Source organism: Falco rusticolus, chromosome 4, assembly GCF_015220075.1.
Source record: "Falco rusticolus isolate bFalRus1 chromosome 4, bFalRus1.pri, whole genome shotgun sequence".
Lineage (NCBI taxonomy): Eukaryota > Metazoa > Chordata > Aves > Falconiformes > Falconidae > Falco > Falco rusticolus.
Window position 1 is genome coordinate 108,223,523 of NC_051190.1, and position 22,183 is coordinate 108,245,705.

Sequence of the window (22,183 nt, forward strand, 5' to 3'; positions counted from 1 at the left end):
AGCCAGCACGGCACAGCAGGAGCCCAGCCTGCGCTTGGACCAGTATCATATTGGAGGAATGACTGCTCCTTACCAGCTAGGGAGCGATTCCTCAGGCTGCTGCTGAAGCCTAGCCCAGCTCAGGTTAAGTTTAGAAAGCCTTAAAGCCACGGGCTAACAGCAGAAGTATGGTTTGGGGTTTTTGGTTTTGTTGGTTTTTTTAAACAAGCAATACCACAGCATCTAGGCCAACCTAGTCATAGATTGCTGAACCTTGTGGTGGCTGGAAAACAATTTAAACAAATCCTTTTTCACATTCTTCCAGAACTCTTCCATTATTTCCTAGGAGAATATAAATATATTATAAATGCCATTCTCAATCATTCTTTAATATGAAGGGGGAAAAAAAAAATCACAAGAATGGGAATACAAAAAAAGAGAAAACAGGAAGATTGATTTTTATTTGTCTTGCCACCAAAATAAAGAAACTATCCTAAAAGTCCCTACTGATATGGAGGAACTCACAAAAAAAAAAAAAAAAAAAAAAAAAAAAAGAAGAGGTGATTGTTCAGCAGAGAGAAGCAGTTAATTGCTTCAAACACTCAATGGCACGGAACCAATCCTTTAAATAATGCACAGCGCCACAGTCAATACAAGCCTCTAATTCAGTCTGGAGATCCTGCTGCTGCACATGAATCATTTCAGCCACGGTCCTACCGCTTACAATTGCAGCCGATGCCCAACCAAATTGCATCCCATCAATCAAAGGCTGTGCAATCAATTAGCCAACATACAAAGCACTCTGCCTCCATCACTTCGGAGGATGGTTAAAAATATGTTATGAGTCAATATATTTTGTTGAGGTTTTTGTTTGGTTAGGGTTTTTGGTTCTGGGTCTTTTTTTTTTTTTTTTTCCTCTGAGGGGGAAACAGCAATTATCTGTCTTCCTTTGCAGAACCTAACTGTTCTTTATTAGGTATGTATTTAAAAGTCCACGATAGGCAAGCATATAGTGTAAGTAGGACAGCATATATTTTCAAAACAGAATTGTTACACTAATAAGAATACATTTTTGTAATAGGAAACCAATTTAAAAAAAAAAAAAAAAAATCACAGCAAGGTTCTGTCAGAAGATGCACTAACCACCTGGTACTCACTGACACTGAATCAGCAGCCATGGGAAGGTTATCCTAAACAACCAGCTAAAAATAGCACGTGGCTGACAAATCATGGGCAGTGCAACAGGGATACCATCTTCAATTACAGAAGCTTCACATTTGCAGACAAAGAGCAGAGGAAAAAAAACCCACAAAAAAAACTAAGCAGCAAAAAGACACTCAGATGCTTCCATGAACACAAGTCTTGAGTTTATTCAGTTTTATTCTCTCTCCATAGTGTCCTAGCAGTATTGCAGTTTTTGGAACTGAGTATTCAGACTTTACTTGATACAGAAAGTTAAAGCTGAACCTTTCAAGTTCTTGCTGGTACCAGCACTAAGACAACTTTGAAGAAGAATTTACTACACCCATTTACACTGGTGGTGCACAGGCAGGACAAAACCTAGCTTATACTTCCACAGCTCATTTTAGAGGCATAGAGCCATTAACAGTAAAAATTGACTTTGCTGGGGAATGTATTAAAAAAAAAAAAAAAAAAAAAGACAACACTAAAATGCAAAGCACAATCAAAATGACTAGTAGCTTCAGGTCTCGGTCAAAGAAGAAAGTGAAGAGATTCCAAACAACTTTACAATTGGTTAAGGTCCTAATATATATTGCATGCCTGTGCGAAACTTAAGAGTTAGTACTTGCAGTGCCTGGAAGATCTGATACTGTCTACTACAGAAACCGACATTTAAGCAGTCTGTGCCTGCTAAGGATTCAGGATTTCTCCAGAAATTTCCACAGCCTGAAAGAGCTGCCTACTTCCACCATTACACTTCAGGCAGTCTGGATACAGCTATCGCTAAGCAAACTTGACACTTCTTGATAACACAGCTGAAATTTGGATGTAACTCAAACTTTAATGTTACACAACTCAGACTCCAGACAGCATTTGTTCCAAAGTGCCAAGCCTGAAATAAAAAAACCCCACACATTTGAAGACATGTAGATCATGTCAGACTTAACACAAAGCCAAACCATCTGGGAGAATTACATACTCAAGAAGTCAAACTGATGACCTGGAAAACAAGCTGCAATTAAAGAGATGCCAGTTCCAGTTGCATTTCTAAAAGGCACAAAAGCCAGACACTCAGATTTTTATTATTGCTTGCTTTCCACTAGAATTATGTAATACTTTATGCTTATTCATTTCTTGAGCTTCAACATGTCTTTAGAAAAAACTTACACAATAGTCCTTGGACTTCTTTGACCTTAATCAGATTTTAAGTGCTGATAGGAGATAATTCCAAAATTTCCAGGTTATGGCAACATCCACCCAACAGGAGGAATTAAACCCTTCATCACACTCCTACTGCTAGTATCGTGGGCAACACCCAAGCCTTAGCTGCAGGTGGCAAGTCAGGGTCAGATCCCTGCTTTTCTGTGCAGGGTTGCAAGAAAGTCCCAGAGTGGCTGCTCTGACAGTCAGGAGACCTCTCACAGCAAGAGCAAGCAACATCCACGCTTTTACTGCAACCTGAACAAAAAGCAAGCTGTGCCGTGTGTTCATCATCCCACTACCCACCACCACCTCCCAGCACCCAAGGGCAGAAGAAACACAGCTTCTGCTCAACGACCGATAGCTGGATGAGAACTGCTGAAAACTCAGCTCAAACAGGGCCAAGGCAGTGCTGGTGTCTTGCAAAAAAGCAAAAGAAAATCCAATAGATGTCCTTCCCCAGCTGTCAGTGCTGATGCCAGTCTATGAATGCCACCAGGTCTGCACCTCTGCTAAAACCCAGCCTGCTGCCAGTTGTTTGCGTAGCAGCTGTTGGCCAGAACACAGCACCTTCCCCTCCTGCAACTGTGACTGCAAAAAACCTGCCTTCCAGTTACGAGGAAAGTCGTATTTGCAGTTAGAGGATGCATCTAACAGCCAAAACACAGGACTGAGTCAAGAGATCTTATTTCCAGCTTAGAAAGAAGACTGCTGAGCTGCCATGGAGTGCGCTGAAAAATCCCCTCGACTTCTGTCCTGAGTCCCCTGCCTCTCCCCACTTACACAACACAAATGCTTCGTGCCAGCCCAGAAAGAGCCCAGCTGGTCTTAACATACTAACGGATGAGGGCTTCCCTGGGGAAACGAGGCGGTGGAAGTCTTCGTGTCACAAATGGACAAAACGCTCATTTCCAAGATCCCAGAGCACTTGCAACCTCAGCTCTCGGGCACCCACCCTTACACCCCAGTCCTTCACAACTGACCGTGCGACTCGGTTCAGCTGGGGCAGCCGTGCCTTTCACGCTGTCAGCCAGCACCAGGTTTCTAGTCAGTAAAGGTATTTAGCAAAAGAGTATCTTACACAGACCAAACTTGAGACTTTCACCCTTTTTTCCCCCTAATACAACAAAAGGAAGAAAGACAGTTAAAGGATTATCTTGACATAAGCATTTCGCACCCAAAAGTGCCATCTGCTTTTCCATACAGCCTCCTAAGGCTACCCAGTATTTTGGGAAGGGCAATCCCAGGCACCGGAACATATTTTGCAGCCTTAAAGCCTTAATTCTGTAGCAAAACAATGTGACAGGACAAAACCCCAGCCTGTATCCATGAGGGACAGCAGAAAGCGAGACAAGACTGTGTAACAGTGCATGCCTCTCTCAGCTATTATCCTCTCACCTAGACAGCAGCTTCTAGAAAAGCCCACCCTGCAATTTTACTCTGATTATGCACGTATTAACAGCAGGAATCAATACCAAAAGCCCCTAAAGGTAATGAAGTTAACAGATTTCACACTTCAGCTATGGTATCACTTTTTTAAAGCACTTTGAGGGACACGAGAAGCAAGCAACAGCTGGAACTAGCTTTGACGCAGTGACCCTCTCCCAGATTCTTCTCACAGGAGTCCGGTAAGATCCACCCTCATTTCAATCACAACCATTAGAGCAGTGCTAGCAGCACTGAAAGAGCATCCTGCCACCACAGGGCAACTGGGCTTATTTGCAAATGATTTCATGCCAGCGCCCAGCCAAGGCAGGGAGAGCCCAGTGCACCAGTCGTCCGGCATTTGTGCAAGGGACACAGCGAAAGGACAAAGGGCAGAGAGGGGATCATAGTGAGTGATGGTGGCAAAAGTTCAGCAATCCAGGCCACTGCTCAGACAGACTAATTCAAATTTACTGGGAGTTTCCTTCCTCTGTTTACACCTTCCAGCCCCAGCAAACTCGCTTCTCCTCTCTCTGACCCCAGGGGTGGTTATCAGGCCATTCTGAGCCAATGCAATGAATTTATGTAAACACATACAGACACCACTCGATGCTATCTCTTCTCCACCGCTCTGCCACACCTTTCATTTATGTCCTACCCAGCCGTTCTCTGTGATCATTTATTTATTTCAGTGCAGAAGGACTGAATGCAGAGGCACCGGTACTGCAGCATACCTGGCAGGGAATGCTGCACCACGCAGGATCTGCTGCATCGCTCTAACACCTACCGAGGAGAGAGGGGACACCGATTTCCATTTCTGCAGCCTCATCAAATTTGTACTACTGTGAGCACATTACCCAGTTCCAAAAAGGTACGACAAAATCGAGAGTGCTGCATGAAGAAAGATGGAGTAAAGGGAAGAGAGACATGAGAAAGAAGGTCAAACCACGCAAACATAATGATGCAAAATCCACAGAGAATGAACTAGCCAGGCCCCCAAGCATCCTGGGTGAAAAGTGTAGCCAGAACTGGGTGAGACTGTCATTCACCTAAACCTAAAATGGTACTGGGCAGACCATTGCCCTGAAGGCAACAGAAACTGCACCTGTCTAGGTCCACCTCCACAAAAGCCAGACTTCTAATTTTATACAATCAGAACTTGGACTATACCCAGAGGCTGAAAAGGAACGAAAAAATGACAAACAAAAGCTTTTTAGAACCAAATGTTTATCTAAGAGTGAAGTTTTCAGTTACTTCCTCCCTCTCTGGAAACAGAGGACCTTAAATCCAGAGCTTGACATCAGCGGGAAGCATACACATCTCCCATCCTAAAAGGTCAGACTTCTTAAATTAAAATCCCAACACAAAGACTCACTCTAAGCAGTATCATGTGCAGTATCCGGATTCAAGCTATAAAAATTAACGCTCTTCTTTTCGTGAGCTTTCCCCCCAAAGCTTGTTAAGGAATTCTGAATCATTAGAGACAAGAGTAATTTAAAGTTTTACATGAGAACTGAAATTTACTGCTTGGTGCTGGCTCTTGGAATATCAGGATAAATTGGAAAGAATTCAGAGCACAGCAATAAAATGAGAGTGGATGACCACGTCCAGGAAGACGGGGTACAGCTGACTATGGTATATGGTATGATGCAGCGTCACTAGTGATGGCATGAATGCAAGGGTGTCATGCCTTGAGGAAGATGAATTAGTTAGGGTTAAGAGTTACTCAGCACAATTAAGGAAGTGAGTATTTAAATACCAGGAAAAGCTTAGCTTTATGAAGAAAAGCTATGAAAGCCATTTCACTTAGCATATAATGAATACCAGGCAAGTCAGTGAAGGCAGTCAGCATTTTTCGTTCTAATGACGAAGCTACCTTTGATTCCCAAGCCAAGAACTTATACATACCACCTCTTCCAGAGTCTGTGGTAACCCTGCCAGTGATCCCAGTTAAGGCATACTTATGCCAAAGGTCTGAACTGAGTTGAATTTCAGCCGGGGGGGGGGGGGGGGGGGCGGGGGGAGCAGGTATTACCTTGAAAGCCCCAAACTCTCACACACACCACTGAAGAAGGGTATTCCCCAGCTCCATGCTCTGTTACCCTGTGGGTAAGCAATGGCTTACCCATTCTATAAACCTGGTGAGAAATCAAAATCACAGATGAATTTTACAAGGCAGTCTCCAAAGACTAAAGAAATGTATTTTATTAATCAGAAGGTATACTTAACAAAGAGTGTGAATTGCAGCTTGAGTTCAGGAGTGTGAATTGCAGCTTGAGTTCAGTCAGAGTCCTGCAGGAGACAGTCACCAACCAGCAAAGAGCAGCCGTCACATGCAGTTCACCCCTGCTCTCTCCTTTATCCTGCAAGCAGTATCCCCTGGTTTGAGCTCAGTCCTGCTACAATGCTGCAGCCAGGATCCAGCCTTGATGCTGTCCACACCAGAATTCTGTATGCTCAGCCAGGACCACAGGCAGCAGCAGCACAACAGACCAAGGAGCTATAGGGAAAGTATAGGGTGATGCTTTTATCATCTCAACTGCTTACTACAATGAGCAGTACTGAAATAAGAGTTATACTCCCTTTATCGATGCAATAAACGCATCCCTAACCTCCACAACCTTTACCAAGCAAGGCTAACATCAGACAGAGAGTTTTGGCAAAGGATGGAATCTAGGAATTGTTTTAAGAACAAATAACACATTCTGACTGTAGGCTCAGCTGAGGCCAACTTACGTGCCTGCATGATTTAAGTCACCCAGCTCTGGGTTTTTGAGGATTAATAATTTAAAGTTTGCAGAGGCATCACAGATTTGCCCAAGTGAAAACGCACTACCACACTTCACATGTCAGCGATAATTCCGCTTGCAAAGTTCCCTGTTCCCTTAAGGTTTTAACCGATTTAGCAGGGGAAGCATAGACAGGAGCAATCTCAGGACACACTTATTGCAAACACAAGATCCCAGGTGCATTTCCATAGGCTAGACCCGTGTGCATGCGTATCTGATCCAAAGCTGGCACGCTTCACTTGAACTCAAACAAAAATATCACATTGAGAAATCACTATCTGGTGGCCATTGCCTTAGGGGAGAGAAAAACTCTAAAATCTCAGTTCTCTAAACTCAAGAGATTTCAGGAGCAGCACTGGAATCCCTGCACATAAAAATGATAATGTGAGTGCAGGATCAACACCAGAGGAAAAACCCTACCTCCAAGCAGAAACCAAGTAACACTAACTCATTTTATCCTAATCTATATAAAGCAAACAAGTGCATTTATCATAAAACAAGATAACTTGTTTGAGCAGTAAGGCCAGGTAATCTGTCTTTCGGTTGTTGGCAATCATGCTGTACTTGCTTTGCCCTTTGCCCAAACATATTTCCTACTTCTGAAATGTTCCTGCTGTCAATAACTACGTAATTTGCAACACAGATTGAGCTCCCTGCCCTGGGGAGGAAGTAGGTTGATGTGGACTTGACCTCTCATGACGGTGATGACAGAAGACATCATAAAATCAAAATTTCCAGAAAAGAATTACCAACAAAGTCCCATCAGCTCTTCTTCTCACTGCAAGAATGTAAAGCAGTTCTCTTTTTCTACTGTTTTAAGTTTGTTCTTTGGGGAGTATCTTATCCCCTCTGTGTGAAACAAAGGGGTGTTGCTTATTATGAGGACGAAAGGGCACAAGATACTTGCCGTGTACGTTTACATCAGCACTGCGTTACTAGCACAGGCACGCACCGATATAACAGAGATGACACGGATTTTCTCTCCTCTTTGCATACATCATTTACACCATGCAGCACCAAACCAGTTAACCTTGAGCAAGAGAAAAAAAAAGCATATTGGGAGCTGAATACTGGCAGAAACGCTGCTCTGGATGACCTGTTGAACCTTCTTACTTCCCTTAATCCCTGAAAGGAGGCCTTCCTGTCGCTCACTCCCCAGCTCTTTGCTACTGCTACGATAAATGCCACATTCCAGCACAATGTTTTGGGGTTTTTTTGCATCATCACATAGATTTATAACTTAATGGCTTCAGGGCAGGAAATATTTATTTTTTTTTTATGCCAAAAGAAAGCACATGTAAGCATAGTCAGCTTGCAGAACAGCAAATTTACTGTTCTCACACAACAGGCCTACAACCTAAAAAAAGGCACGGACTGTCCTTGACCACCACACTTACTAGCAGAGTCAAGTTTCAGCAAAGAAATCAGAAAGATGCTTCAATCTTCCACCACAGATTTTGTCTCTGTTGAGAACAAAACCTCATCTAGATTTTAGCTGAATGCAAATCTCCAGTATCCAAGGAAAAGATTTCTCCAGTCTGCATTCACTTAGACTGAGGTTTGTAAAGCATCATCCTTCTTCATGAAGGGTCATTTAGTTGAAAGTGCCTATCATTGTGGCTAGCAGGAAGAAAAATAATTTATTTTGATGGAAACGGAATACTTCTGGTTCTTAGCCTTCACCTTACCATCAAAACAGAAGACAAGCCCAGGTGATCCTACCACACACACACCTAGGCACAAATGCTACAATGCCAAATGCCAGTCAGTTATCTACACAGGCACTGGTTCCCGCAGATGCGGTCTCCGGGCACGAAAGCAAGTGCAAGGATTCCAAATACGCCTCACCATCTCAGCAATGCAAAGAAAAACAAACACATAAAACTTGAGGTCAACTGAACCATAGTTGTTTTTATTACGGGGAAAAGACTAATAACACTGCCCGCCTTCTGCAATCCAAATGGAAAAGCTCCCACTGCCACACGCTCCAAAATTCAAGAGCATTCACAAGTCATTATATATATGTCCATATCGACTCACTGAGACCTTACCAATTTTGATTCTCCTCTCAGAACACCTACTACCTACAGGGGAAAGCTGCAGCGATCTCCCCAGCACACCAATAAATCCAGCCTCACACACATCGCCAACACTCCCACCCCCACCCCGAATTCACCACCCACTTATGCTTCAGCCTTTTCTTTGTTTCATCTTGATTCCCTGCCCTTTCCCAACTAAGCAGAGAGGTGCAGCTGTTCCAGCCTCTCCGCAAAAACGCTCAAGCAGAGCGGGCTGCCCCGGTACAGGCGCTACGGAGCAAAGCTCGCACCTAGCAACGTCAAGGTGGCGTCGGTGACTTTTTTTTTTTTTTTTTTTCCTCCGACCACCAGGTTTCCAAACTGTTTCAACAAACCACGGAGAGGTTTGCGGAGAGGTCTGCCCCAGGCCAGACTCCATCCCCCTCCCCCAGGTGCCGAGCCACCCCCGCCGCGGGCAGCCGGCACCCGGGCGGCTGCGCCCCCGCCCGCACCGCCCACCCCGGCCACAGCCCCCCGCGGCACGGGAGCCCCCGAGAGGCCGGGATCCGGGCCCAGCGCTAGCAAGGCTGCCCCTTTTATAATTTCTTTTTTTTTTTTTTTTGTGCATGCGTTTTCATCCAAATCCCCCAAGCCTGACTGGCGCCCATGCCTTCTCCTCCCCGGTCCGGCGTGCCCCCGCTCCCCGAAGCGACTCGGTGGAAGTTTCCCGGGGCCGTACAGGGCGGGCACGGCCGCTGGCTGCCCCAGCCGGGCACGGCACGGCAGGGCAGAGCAGGGCATGCCCCGGCCCAGCGCCCGCACCCACAAGTGGGTTCAACCCCTCCGGCGCCGGCCGGCGACATGTGGCAGCGCAGCTGGAAACCCAGGGCGAGCGGGGGGGCCGGTGCCCTGAGCGCCGGGGCCGGGGGCAGCGCTGGCCCCTGCTCCACACATACATATATACATACACCTCCACACACACCCCTATGTAGACACAGGGAGATGACGGCGCCCGCCGCACCAGGGCAGCGCGCCCCGCGCAGCGGCTGAGGACTAGCAGCAACTCACCACTCAGGTAGTTGGTCCACTTGTACAGCACTCCCTCCATGGCGGCCGGCCCCCGCCCCCATGCAGCACGGCCGCCCCCCGGCGGAGTCACGCCGCCCGCCGCCACCGCCCCCCGCGCCCCGACGCGGCGCCGGCACCCAGGGCCATAGCGGGGCGCCGCCCGCCCTGCCCTGCCCTGCCCGGCCCGGCCCCCGCCGCCGCCGCCGCGCCTGCCCGCCGCCGCCACGCCACTAGCGCAGAGCGCGCCGCTGCCGCGCACCCCGACAACGGCGCCGCAGCGCTGCGGAGGCGCAAACGGCGTTAGGAATCGAGAACCACGTGACCGACAGGAGGCGGGAGAAGGGGGCGGCGCAGAACGCCCAAAGCAGGTGGCCTTCCGCAGCCAATCGAAATGCGACTTCGGTGAGAGCGCCGCCCAATCGGCGGCCGGCAGGAGCCGGCTCTATTGTGTGCGGGGCTCCCCCGCTCGCCAGCGTCCGCTTCCGGGAGCGCCGAGGCCCGCCCAGCCCGTCGTCGGCCCCCCTCCCACGGAGCTCTGCTGTCTATTGGACAAGCTGAGGGACGGACAGGGGCGTACCCCAATGGGCGGCGGCTTCTTCTGGGCTCGCTCTGAGGCGAGCCAATCAGAGGGCGCGCTCTCGCTCTGGGGCCGTCAGCGGCTGGCAGCCGCCAGCCGTGAGGGCCGTTGCCACGTCTGCCGGGCGGGCGAGGGGGGCCGCGCACCGAGCACGGCCCTGCCCGCTGCCGCTGGGCTCGCAGGCGTGGGGCGCGGGATGGCGGCCCGGCGGCGGTGAGGCGGGCGCCGCGGGGTCCCGGCTGTGAGGCGGCGATGTCAGCGGCGCTGCGGGCCGCCTGGCTGGGCGCGGCGCTGAGCTGCGCGGCCGCGGCGCTGATCCCCGCGGCTGACGTGAAGGTGGAGGTGCTGCAGAAGCCGTTCCTCTGCCACAGGAGGACCAAGTGGGGGGACATGATGCTGGTTCACTACGAGGGCTACTTGGAGAGGGATGGCTCCATGTTTCACTCCACGTAAGTAGCTCGCCGCGGGCGGCCCGCCTGCCAGCGGGCTGGGGGGTGAGCTGGCGGGGGGGGGCAGCCATGTGGCCTTAGGTTTGTTTTTTTTTTAAGGCAGGTGATCTCTTCTCGCAAGTTCTCAATCCGGACCCCTCGCTGTGGTCCGCAGGCCCCCTACGAAACAGCTTTGTGAGCAGTGTTCTGTGGAGGGCAGCTGGCTTTTTAAAAATAAAAAGCTCCCTCCCAAAACGCTCGAAACTTGGCTTTGCCTGGGTGCGAGGAAACAAAAGCAAGGCATGCTTGTTCGTGGCATGCCCTGGATTTTACTTGTTTCGGAAATAAAATAGCTTAAATAACGCTGCACAGACTTGCCAGTGGGACCCTTTCCACCGCCACCTATTTTCAGAAAGTATGATTTATTTGCCTTTACACTCGGGACAGTTCAGGAAGCACTGAGTCACCTTGCTGTTTTTAAGATGAACACCAACGGTAAAGCTTATTTCCTTTCACATTGCCAGATTTAGACTGTAAAATAAATCTCACTTGGGTTTTGTTTTCTGGTTAGTCTGCAGAAAGTGGAGCCATGTGGCATTTTAAGGGATGTTATGCAGTTTAGACACAGGTTTTGGTGTATAACCTGAGGTTTAATAAGTCGCCTGCTATGCATGAATTTCCCTCAGGTTTCTAAAGCAGATTTCTAGGGGAGAAGTCTGCCTCTAATAATAATAATAAAAAAAGTATATCCGTCCACTACTGGGAGCACAATGACAGCTTTTCATTACTGAAACGGCATATTCTTCACCTGCCCCCGACCAGACAAATCAACATACCAGAGCCACAGCTATGCAAGTAGGAGGAAGAGCCAGAAATTCGAGGGAGTCTGCTAAAAGCCTGCAATGACTTGCTAATGTTGACTTTCCTGTAAAACATCAACGAAGTGTTGATAGTGGGAGACAGCAAAATGCTCAAGTATCTGTAGGCTATGTCTGAAGTCTGCTTTTGCGGAATGTATTTTTTTAAAAGGCAATGTTTTGCATCTTTACGTTCTTGTAGCCAATTTAAACTAAAATCTCACTAATTTTCTCTTGTAGTTAACCTGCCTCACTAAAAGGAGTTCTAGGGACGCTCTTTAAGTTTTTGCTGCTAACTCCTGTAAGTGCTCTGTTCTCTTGTTAAGCACCTTTCCTGCATGGCTAGTAAATCGAGCTTTTAAAATTCTGTGTCTAGAGGAAAAGTACTCCTTGTGTACCACCTGGTTAAGTTGGAAAAGAGGCTTGTCTGCCTATTTTAAACTTGAATATTTTGCATGCCTTCGTTTCTTGTTTTCTACACTCTTTGTTGCATAGTTGACTCTTTCCCTAATGGCTTTTTTGGAAGAGATGTGACTGATTCTTCTAAGCATATTATAAGGTATATTGCAATCCTGATGAAGCTTGTTTTTGATTTGCAATTTACCAAAGAATGCACATGGCCTTGAATGTAGATTTTAAGTAGTGGCACATGGCCTGATCGGTTTCAAAGTGGAAATAGGTGATCAGGGAAATGAAGGTGGGAATCCAGGTTGTTCAGCATTGTCATAAACAAGCAGATGTTGTTTTCTTACTTTCCACTTGCGGAACCTTTTCATAGAAGGCCTAAGTTTTAAAGACTTCAGAAGTTTAGGTCTTTCATTTAAGAAATGCCGAAGTGCCAAATAGTAGTGTGTGTTTAATTATTTTTCTATGCTATGGGCATATTCCATCTGCTCCTTGTGCCTTTTATGGAACTTGCTGTCTAAAGACAAGTGTTTTATTCCATTTTTTTCCAGTCACAAGCATAACAATGGTCAACCAATGTGGTTTACCCTTGGCATAAGGGAAGCTATCAAGGGCTGGGACAAAGGTTTGAAGGACATGTGCGTGGGAGAGAAGCGGAAGCTAACTATTCCACCAGCCCTTGCTTATGGAAAAGAAGGGAAAGGTAAATGACTTGAAGTCTTTCCCTTAATTTAATTGTTTTTAATGTCTGTGTTTTACTGGTATTCTTGGCCAAAGAGGTTAGCAAGCTTGCAAGCTTTCCAGGCTGATTCTAATTAAATAAGAAAAATTGATGGACAGGTGTTCTTTCTCACAAATTTGTTTTCTGCAGAAATAACCATTTAGTGGTTATGTTGTGAATGCAGGAAAAAAACAGGAGTTGATGGTAGCTGATGTGCTGTATGTTCTGAGTGTCTCTTCCGTCAGTGCTATGCTCAACAGTCCTCTGCTTGCCCTCCACTCCCCCCTTCTTTTACAGTCAAGCTGGAAGTGGTTGCTTAGATGACAGTTGGCTTTTTGGCTGTTGCATCTGTGTTTGTGGTAATACTTCATGAATGTGCTTGTGCAAGCCTCATTCTTGCTTGCAGGATTCTTTTAGAACCCCAAGAAACTCCTGTTCTGCTGCCCAACCAGTTCTTAGCTGATACAATGAAAAAATCACGATTTATTTCTCCATATAGGGACACGTAATTCTTTCCCTTTAGCTATTTTGAGTTTGGGCAGTGGCCCGTTATCCACAGTAAGAGGCAGTCATGTTGGCATCTTCTGAAAACGTATTGAGTGGTGTACAGACAAAAGCATTGTTTGTAGTGTTTTCTCAACGTGTCGACTACCGATGGCATTTGGGGTTTTTCCTTTTAAACATTTCCAGATGCCTGTTTTAATGGGAGGACCAGACCAAGAAAATAAATGAGTGACAGCTTGAATGGTGCGGGAAGGTTACTTTTTCTGCTTTATGTGGTTTGTTTTAGTAACTTTTTTGGAGCAATTATTAGGAATATTTTGTTAATGCAACAGTTACCACAAAATGACCTAAGGTAACGCAAGGTTTCAAAGCAGAAAGGGTAAATGTCTTGGAACATACAATCCTTCCTGCTACTGTCGTCTCCCATTAATCTGAGACTGTTTTAGGAATGAGGAGTGTTTGCATGTCTGTATCCTCTGGCAAACAGGGCTGAACACAGGCCAAGTAGTACTCCATACATACAGCATGCTTCATACCTTCCCTTCTTGCATACTTTCAGGAGGAAGTATCCTCTTAAAACATATTTTTCTAGAAGCCTTGGTTTGGGGTTCAGGAGATAGTATTAGAAGTAATCATGTTTCTAGTAGAGAGCAGGAAATTTGTGGTGGTCAGTTAGTTGACTATGCAGGGCACAACTGTAATTTTTTTCCACAAAAAGATGATAAATGCTGCAGTGCTCACGTAGTCGTCACAGGCCTAATTGCCTTAATATGTAAAGCACTATGGTTCGTCAGACACTTGCAACTTCAGCTCTGTTTAGTGCAAGAAGGTTGATCAAGTAAACACTGCTAACTGCTGCAAGAAATTACTTGCCTTAGGAAAAGTTTGATGTCTTTGAACATAATTATGTTGCTATTTTCAAATTATGCCCTTGAAGACAGAATTACTCCATTTTCTTCATGCTTTCCTCTGAATGCATGTAACTTCACTAGCCTCCACCTTGCTGACTTGAATGATGAGTCAGGTGCCTGTTTCTGTAACCAAAAAATTACCTGTATTCCAAACTCTAAGCAGGCCGCTGTGTCCTGTATTCCAGAAGTGTCTGCACATGTATTCATCCCAGAAATCTATAAGCCTGTTTGTTGCTGCAGCTCTTTAACACCATAGCTCCAAAGTAGTGGATGTAGATAAGGCATTTTTTCTGCATCTCTCAAGGCACAGGAATATTTTTTTGGTGTGCTGCCATCCAATATAGAAATATATTTGGTCATATTCAACACTTCTGTATATAAAGAAGCAAAGGGGTGTGCTAAAAGATCTTTGACAGTAGTTTCAGCCATCGGTATGAAGGCACGTCACATCACGGTAAAAGCCAATGCCTGATTAACTGAAATCTTTGAGGGGTGGTGGCAAGCGGGGTGGTCTTTGGCACTATTAGGAAATTGTCACTCTGTTCACCTGCACCAAAAATGGCATGATGCCAACACATGTCTTTTGAACAGGTTTATGTACTTACTTCCAAACACAGCAGAAACTAGCTCAGTGCTTTGTGCAGCAGTCCGTAGACAACTAGGGATACTGACAGCATTGCTGCCCTTCTGTCTTTCTTGGCAAGAAGTTTTTTTGCCAGTGGCAGAATAGCAGGTACAAGGTGCCAGTTGACAGCGGAGAGGAATTTGGAGACGAGCAGGGTTACGGTGTCATGGGAGGACTGAACTCTCCCTTCTTGCTACCCTGACCATCAGTCTTGGCTGTGTGCTGCAGTGTGGCCGCCTTGCTGGCTGTACAGTCTCCTTCACTGTTTAATACTTTTATCTGGCTCTGGTCATGAAAAAAGGATTCAGGAATGTTGGCTGATAAACATGTGATGATGGTTGCTGAATATGAGCTCAGATCAACATACTAGTCTCCAACAAAACTAGTTGCATATAAAGTTGCATATGTGCTGTAAGGGCTGCTCAGGGTCCAGGCTACAGTCTGAAATAGTTATGGTTATCACTGTTACTGATATATTCTTGTTAGTTCAAATTGCCGGATGCTTTATAAATTGTAGGATTACTGGATTGTTGCTCTGATGCATATTGCTTTTGTATGGCACTGAAGATGTAGTTGTTCTTAATTTTTCTCCATGTTTACCATTTTGGGTAGGAAAAATTCCACCTGAGAGCACACTGATTTTCAACATTGACCTTCTAGAAATTAGAAATGGACCACGGTCTCATGAGTCATTCCAAGAGATGGATCTTAATGATGACTGGAAACTGTCCAAGCAAGAGGTGAGTGTGTTACCCTTCTTGTGAGCAAACCTAACAGGATGGGATAGGGGAAAGGGATAAGCTTAACTTGGTCCTGTTAAGGAAGTACCTAAACACAAGTTAGACTTTTAGCTACTACTGTGCACAGTAAGGCAATTATTTCTTGGGTGAAGCACAGTACGGGTGACTAGGATGAAGAGTTGTTAGCATAACTACTGGACTGATATGATCATCGTTAATGGTAAGACACCCAAAAAGTCATTGCTGTCCAGGTGGTCATTAGTCACGTGGGGAAGAGTGAGTGTCTGTTCTTCCCTGGAGATGACTTGCAATGTTGCTGCCTTCCAGTTCTCTGCTTTTTTTTGCCTTTGGTGTTTTATGCCTTTTCTTGTTGATATCTTTCCTGCCGAATGCTCTTGAACTACTGTTCTTAGCTCAACAATTAAACTCCTGTCTGTGGTTGCCTTTTTTGCATGGCTTCAGGTTGTATACTTTCTTACACCTTGGCAATAGATCTTTTTTCAGTAAAACTAAGCCAAGGATGCACATCTATACTGTACCATGTTGAGCCTTGGATCCCAGTGGAACTGCTGAACTGGGGATTCAAAAGCAGCCTTGGTGAGCTGAGGCATAGGTGTGTGACCCACATGTGGCCCGCTCAAATGGAAGACTTGGATGAAATATAACATCTTAAAAATAAAACCAGACTTCAGGACTTTTTGGAATTGCTGATTTACTAACAAACTGGAATAAGAAATTCTTACGCTGTAGGGCAGTCCGGTTTCATAGCATTCACTGTCTGAAGGATGTGTATTCAGCATTACTCACTTTCTGTTTGCCTCTTACTTTCAGTCTGCTTTTTCAATGTGCAAAAGTCATCTGTGAGAAGTCAGGATAAACCACTGAGTGCTTTTTTATTTGGGGCTGGTACAGTTTGCTAGACCCGAAAAACTAATCTTTTGTGGTTCCCATTTGAGCAGCAAATACTGAGACTGTGGACAGATGTCTGTAGATATCTGGGGTGGCTGTTTACATCTACTGGTTTGTCAAAGTGTTAGGATGTGAAAAAGCTGTTTGGGTCTATGACCAATTGGTAGCTAGTAACTTCTGCCTGGCTGTACTGTACTGTATAGACATCAGAAGACAGGTTTTCCTGCCTTGTTTTTCAGTCAGATGCCATAAACGTATGGGAACTGATTTGCTAGTTTTACTGTTACTTGCTACTAAGGAGTGTTCAGTGACTGAATGGGGCTGCGGAATCAGTCAGAGGAGGAGTATTCTGGCAGTGGCGTAGGAAGGAAGGTATCTATTGCCTAATACTGCTACCCTGAACATAGCGGGCCTCTTACAAAACAGTAATCAATTCTTTCATAAGCCTAAAAACATTATCTCTCACTTTGTGTAATAGGTGAAAATTTATTTGAAGAAAGAATTTGAAAAGCATGGAGCAGTGGTAAATGACACTCAGCATGATGCTTTGGTTGAAGACATATTTGATAAAGAAGACGAAGACAGTGATGGCTTTATATCTGCAAGGGAATTTACATACAAGCATGATGAGCTGTAGAAAAGGATGGTGTAATTTTTTTATACAAATGGCAGTGATTTAGACTGTCTGGTGCTCTTGTCATCTTAATTCTGTGGCTTTGAGTTGACGGCTGCTGTTGGCAAAGAAACACTCATTTATATAAAAGAATTTCTGTTCATTGTGTACAAATGTTTTAAACTATGTTAAAGTATGAAAATGTACCTCCTTTTATGCAGCAAAGACTTGCACATCAGTGTTTTTTGAATTTTGTATTAACTTATTTTTCAGAAATGAAACAAACTTTCCCGTTATCAAACATTGTGAAAATCAAAATTCGATGTAGTGCCTTTCTGTGACTTGTTTGTGTGTTAAGATTGCTTTCAGCATCTCCTTTATGTGTAACTTCTAGTTTGTGGCTTAATTACTTGACCTTTCTTCTTGTGTGTCACTGTGTGAAAAGCAGTGTGCTGACCTTCCTCTTTTTTTCTGCAGATTTTAAAAAAAGGTACTAGAAGGTATCAGCATTTCTTTGTATCTGTTTCTCGGCTGCATCAAGCTGAATGAGAAAAATTACTATCTCCTGTGCTGGTTTTGCTCTTCTAAAGGGAGGGTGTTACCAACCATGCCAACAATTGTATGCATTTTTCTTTAAATTATGTGAATGAAGTAGGAGTTAAATGTCAGACTTTCACTTTTAATGTCAGCAACATTCTAGGAGATGTCTGTAATTTGGAAAATAGCAAGTTATACTGCAGTGCAGAGGTGGTGTCCTTTACATATACACAAACATTTGCTTTGAAACTTGGTGCTTGCATTCCTGAAGAAAGATGATACTTTTCTTGAGCAGAATGTGACTAGTCTGAAGTTTTTTCTCATTTGCAGAAGGGAGGGGCACACTGACAGGAGGATCAGTATGGCCTGAAGAAGGCTTCACATTGGCTCGCCTGCTTTGCAACAGCCTGAGTTGTAGAACTTGTTTTGTTACTGCCCCTTTGCAGTATTTTCACAAGTAGCATACAAATGATGTGAATTTTAAATAATAAAGTGACTTTTTAGAAAAATAGAGGCATGAGGTAAATGTTATGGTGCTGTGTCTTTACAGAGGTAGAGACTATGAGGATTTCAACTCCATTTTGTGTTTGTTTGAACCGTTTCTGGGGAGGAAGAAAGATTTTGCAATTGTCCACAGTTTCTTAAATGAGAGGGAAGGAATTAGCCTGTATTCTGGCACAACAACATAGGGGGTCTCTGAACACTGTATTGAACTTGGAAAATGTTGCTGGAGGCTACGTAGGGACACGATGCAAATCCGGTTGTATGAAATCGGGGTTGCTGCATTGCACTCATCCTTAACTGCTGCCAAGTGAGACTGTACCTTGAGGGCTCTCAGTGCTATAGATGAGCTGGATGTTTTCCCTGCCACCTAGTGTTGCAAGTTAAGTATGAGAAGACTACTTAAAGGGAGTTCAGCTGCTTATGGACATTACAGATTGCTGTCACTAGCATCTGTTTTGGGAGGCGAAAAAAAAAAAAAAAGTGTAAGTGAAGATACGCAGTGGTGATGGGTTTTGTTTTGTTTGGGGTTTTGTTGTTGGGTTTTTTTTTCCTTCCAGCATCTGGCCTTTTGTGGCTGATGGCTTAAGTGGTAGGGAATTGTGGCCATGTATTTGGTTTTCAGTAACCCTTGGCTCTTTTTCATCAATGATGCCATCTAGTTTTCTTGAACCCGCTTAAACTTTTGCTTCCATAATGTTCTGTGGCAGTGAATTTCACGGTAGAATAGGGTGGGAAAATATTTCCCTTTGTTTTTAGGCTTGTTGCCTGTCCTGATATTTTTTGTTGTGAGGAAATAATGAAAAATCGTTACTTGTTTAGCTGCTCTTACCAGTCATGATTTTGCATATTGATATTTTTTTCTCATTACTTACGATAATTAAGCTTGCCCAACTTCAGCTCTCCCAAGGTTGCTTCCATGTTCTGTGCTGGGTGTTTTGATTCGCTCTGCTGATACCAGAGCACTAGGTACCTGCGGGCAACGCATCACATTTATATTCATCATCTTTACTGGAATAGATGCCTTATCAAATAGTTTCCTGTCTTTCTCCCTGACTACATGTGGAGCCTAGGCAATTGGCATAGCCTAGGCAGAGGAGGGATATGAAGTTGACTCTTAAGGCAATCTTGACAAAGATGTGGCTGCTGGCAGGTACCCGGCCAACCAAAGGGGAAATTCTGGGTGCGCTACTGGGAAGAGCAGCACTGAGACTTGCGTGAGGTCTGTGAGGGTTTTAGATGATTTTGTGGTGCTTAGCATGTTCTCTGAACGTCTGGCTGGCAAGTGAAAGCATAAAAGCACGAAATAAAACTTTGCCCAGGTTACTGACCAAATACATAAAAATTTAAGTTGAAATAATAGGGTGCCAGTGTATGTGCCTTTGGTAAGGCCTAGCTGTTGTTTACTTTGTATTAAATAGGAATTCGGAATCAGTAATGCTGTGAAATGTACACATGCATTATCTTCTGCTTGGATTTTGAAAGCATTTCATTAAAAATAACTTCAAGTGAACATACAGTTAATTTGTTAATGCCAGCAGAGTACTAGTAAAGCTGCAGGACCGAGATGCTTTATTTGGTGTTGTGTGTAGGTTTGTGCCAGATGAGTGGATGGCTTTTGTTCTTAGTTCTTTTCTGTATAGCTGTGTTAAATTTCTGAAACTGAACTGGAGAAAAAAATTTCAAAAGTGCAGAATCGGCAGCGGATTTGAGAAGCTACTTCAAATTTGTTACTGTTTGCTATCATTAAAAGTTCTTCTGTGAAGATGAAGGGATTTCTTAGGTAGAAATAGCACTGCCTGTCTTAATTGCATCTGCTTGTTAATCCACAGGGCATGCTGCTGCAGTGCCAGCAGGAGCCAGCTAGCTACCTGCAGGAGAGCAGAGGCAGGTGGCTGCCTGTCCCCCGAGGGGAGGAGGAATATCGGAACTTCAGTGGCACTCAGCAACGCTTAGGTTGGCTTGTGTGTGAAGTACAAGGTGTATTTCCCCTGAAGAAAAAAACCCCTCACTGTGTCACTAAAACACAGCACTTTTTCACGTGGAGAGGGCTCAACACAGAGCGCTTTCCTCCTGCAGCTTAGAGCCTTCTCCACACGCTTCTTTGTGGTTTGTGGTTATGTAGGAAAATATGTACTGATGGTTTTTAGAACTGTAGCCTGTCATTCACTGCCACTACCTAGCAATTACAGTGGGAGTTGCTGCCTTCTGTAGGTACAGAAGCAGCCTTCAGAGTTCATTTTATTTGAAAATTCTTGATATGCAGTGCAATGACAAGAAAGCTTTTGGCAAAGCTTCAGGAACGGTGCGTATAGTCTCAAATGTGTTTTAAAGCTTACTGCTTTGAGATCAACTCACAAGGTAGTGTTGAAAATGAAGAAATTGCTTCGTTGGGCCTTAAATCTTTTCAGTACCTTATTTCCTGTGCTACCAGCAACCTCCCCAGAATAGAGGTGTTTTGGTGAGTACTATGTGGGATGGAGTCCTAAAATTGCAGTATTAAGTACTTATTGAACAAACTGCTACCATAGTTTCTTCTTCACGACATTTAGAATGAAAATAGTTCATAGCACGTTTCCTGAGTACTTCAGTGTAAAAACAGGTGGTACAGGTCAGCGTTGAAATTACAATTGTCTTTGCCGTACACACTCCCCACACCCCGTTGTTTCTGCTGTTAAATACGAGGCGGTCTGTCCCTTGATCCACAAATCCCAGTTTCAGATGGCAGGATGGGGAGAGCTCGTTGCTTCGGGACATTCCTGGAAAAGGAACAAAGCTAGGGGAAATGTGGCGAGAGGGAGTGGAAGTATGCAGTGTGACGTTGAGAACTGCAAAAGATCTTGTTTCCCAGATCCTTTAGCATCTGCTTACTGTTAAGAAGGAACACTGGGCAGCCACAGATGTAGGTACTGCAAATAATAAGGCTGGCTCCTGATCTGACTGTGTTAGAAATCACTGCTTCAGCCAGTTTCATATGGATTTTTATTCCTACGACAAAAGTTTAAATTCACACTTCCACGGTCCATTAAGGAATATTCAGAACAGGTATGTTGAGTTTGCTCCTTAAAAATACAATGGCCTCATCACATAGCTTTTGCAAAAAAAAACCCCCACAAAACCCACTACCCAAACCCCTTCATTTGTCTTTAACATTGAATTGTTTTTGGTAACAGGAAATAAACAAAACCTGCTTATATTTATATAATCCTGGATAATTTTAGCCTCTCTTGAAAGTTAATCATAATGCTTACATTCTGTGCCCTAGTTTTCTCCTGGTACATAGGAAAAACAACTTTCTGACAAAACAAGGCTATTTCGTTAGCTATCCTGCTTCTGTTTTCATGCTTGTGCTTGATTATGTCAACAGTTTCACACAAGAAATGTAATCTAAAAGCTCAGCAGGAAGCTATATACCTGTATATAAAGGGACAAGGACCTTAATTATCAGCTCTCCCAGCCTGGAGGGGATTTGGATAGAGCCACCTCCTGCATCACACTTCTTCCTTCTAGAAGGTTCTGTTCCAAAAGCAGGATGGTTTAGCTAGGGGGTTGCATCTGGTAAGGAGCCGTGTGGTATTTCTGTTCTCTTGAATGATGTAAAAAAAAGGGAGCTTGGTTTAGCTGAGAAATTTGCCATGAAAATAGAGGACAGTTTGAAACATGGCAGGTAAGTAATTTTGTGCAAGGTTTTTGAAGGCCATGTTCCTGATGGAGAGCTAGAGTTTGTCCACAGGGATAGTTGGGGGTGGTGGTGGTGGGCGTTTTGGGGTGGATTTTTGTTGTTTTCTCTTGTTAGTGGTTTTGTTTACTTGTTTTTTCTTATAACTGCTCTGCATCTCCATTAGGTAAACAATGTTTAAAATACTAGGATCTGACTATGGAAATCTAGTCAAGCAAACTCTTCAGAGCTCCCCAAATCCCAGTTAGGTTTTCCTCTAAAAAAATCTGAGGCTGATGCTAACTACCATTAAGAGCTGCTCTTTGTATTAGATACAATGCTTCTAATTTCTAGTTTGTGTCATGACCTGCTTAAGGAGATTAAATGATGCAGGATAATTGATTCCTCATCTGGGAGTCAGACTGAAAGCATTAAATCAATCCTGTCCTCTTACATTTTATTGCCATTGAAATTTCTTTAAAGCAGCTGATGTTTCCTCTTCTGCCTCTTTCCCTGAATAGTGAACTAGGTAATAC

At 44.5% G+C, this 22,183-nt stretch overlaps 2 protein-coding genes across 3 annotated transcripts in view; one reads left to right on the top strand and one right to left on the bottom strand.

Moving 5' to 3' along the window:
* The window catches only part of PLEKHA8 (pleckstrin homology domain containing A8), a 31,920-nt gene extending 22,110 nt beyond the window's left edge, over positions 1–9,810 (bottom strand). Inside the window, exon 1 of one of the 2 annotated variants that reach the window (XM_037385268.1) lies at positions 9,662–9,810. In XM_037385268.1, coding sequence (XP_037241165.1) covers positions 9,662–9,701 — 40 coding nt within the window. In that variant the 5' untranslated portion in view covers positions 9,702–9,810. The remainder of the gene's footprint in view (positions 1–9,661) is intronic. The other variant, XM_037385269.1, reaches the window with a different exon arrangement.
* Positions 9,811–10,300: 490 nt separating this feature from the next.
* FKBP14 (FKBP prolyl isomerase 14) lies at positions 10,301–21,595 on the top strand. The gene is made up of 4 exons (XM_037385078.1): positions 10,301–10,687; positions 12,480–12,631; positions 15,302–15,429; positions 16,817–21,595. Exons 1-4 carry the CDS (start codon positions 10,491–10,493, stop codon positions 16,973–16,975), a joined length of 636 nt encoding a protein of 211 aa, XP_037240975.1. The 5' UTR covers positions 10,301–10,490; the 3' UTR covers positions 16,976–21,595.
* Positions 21,596–22,183: the final 588 nt, after the last annotated feature.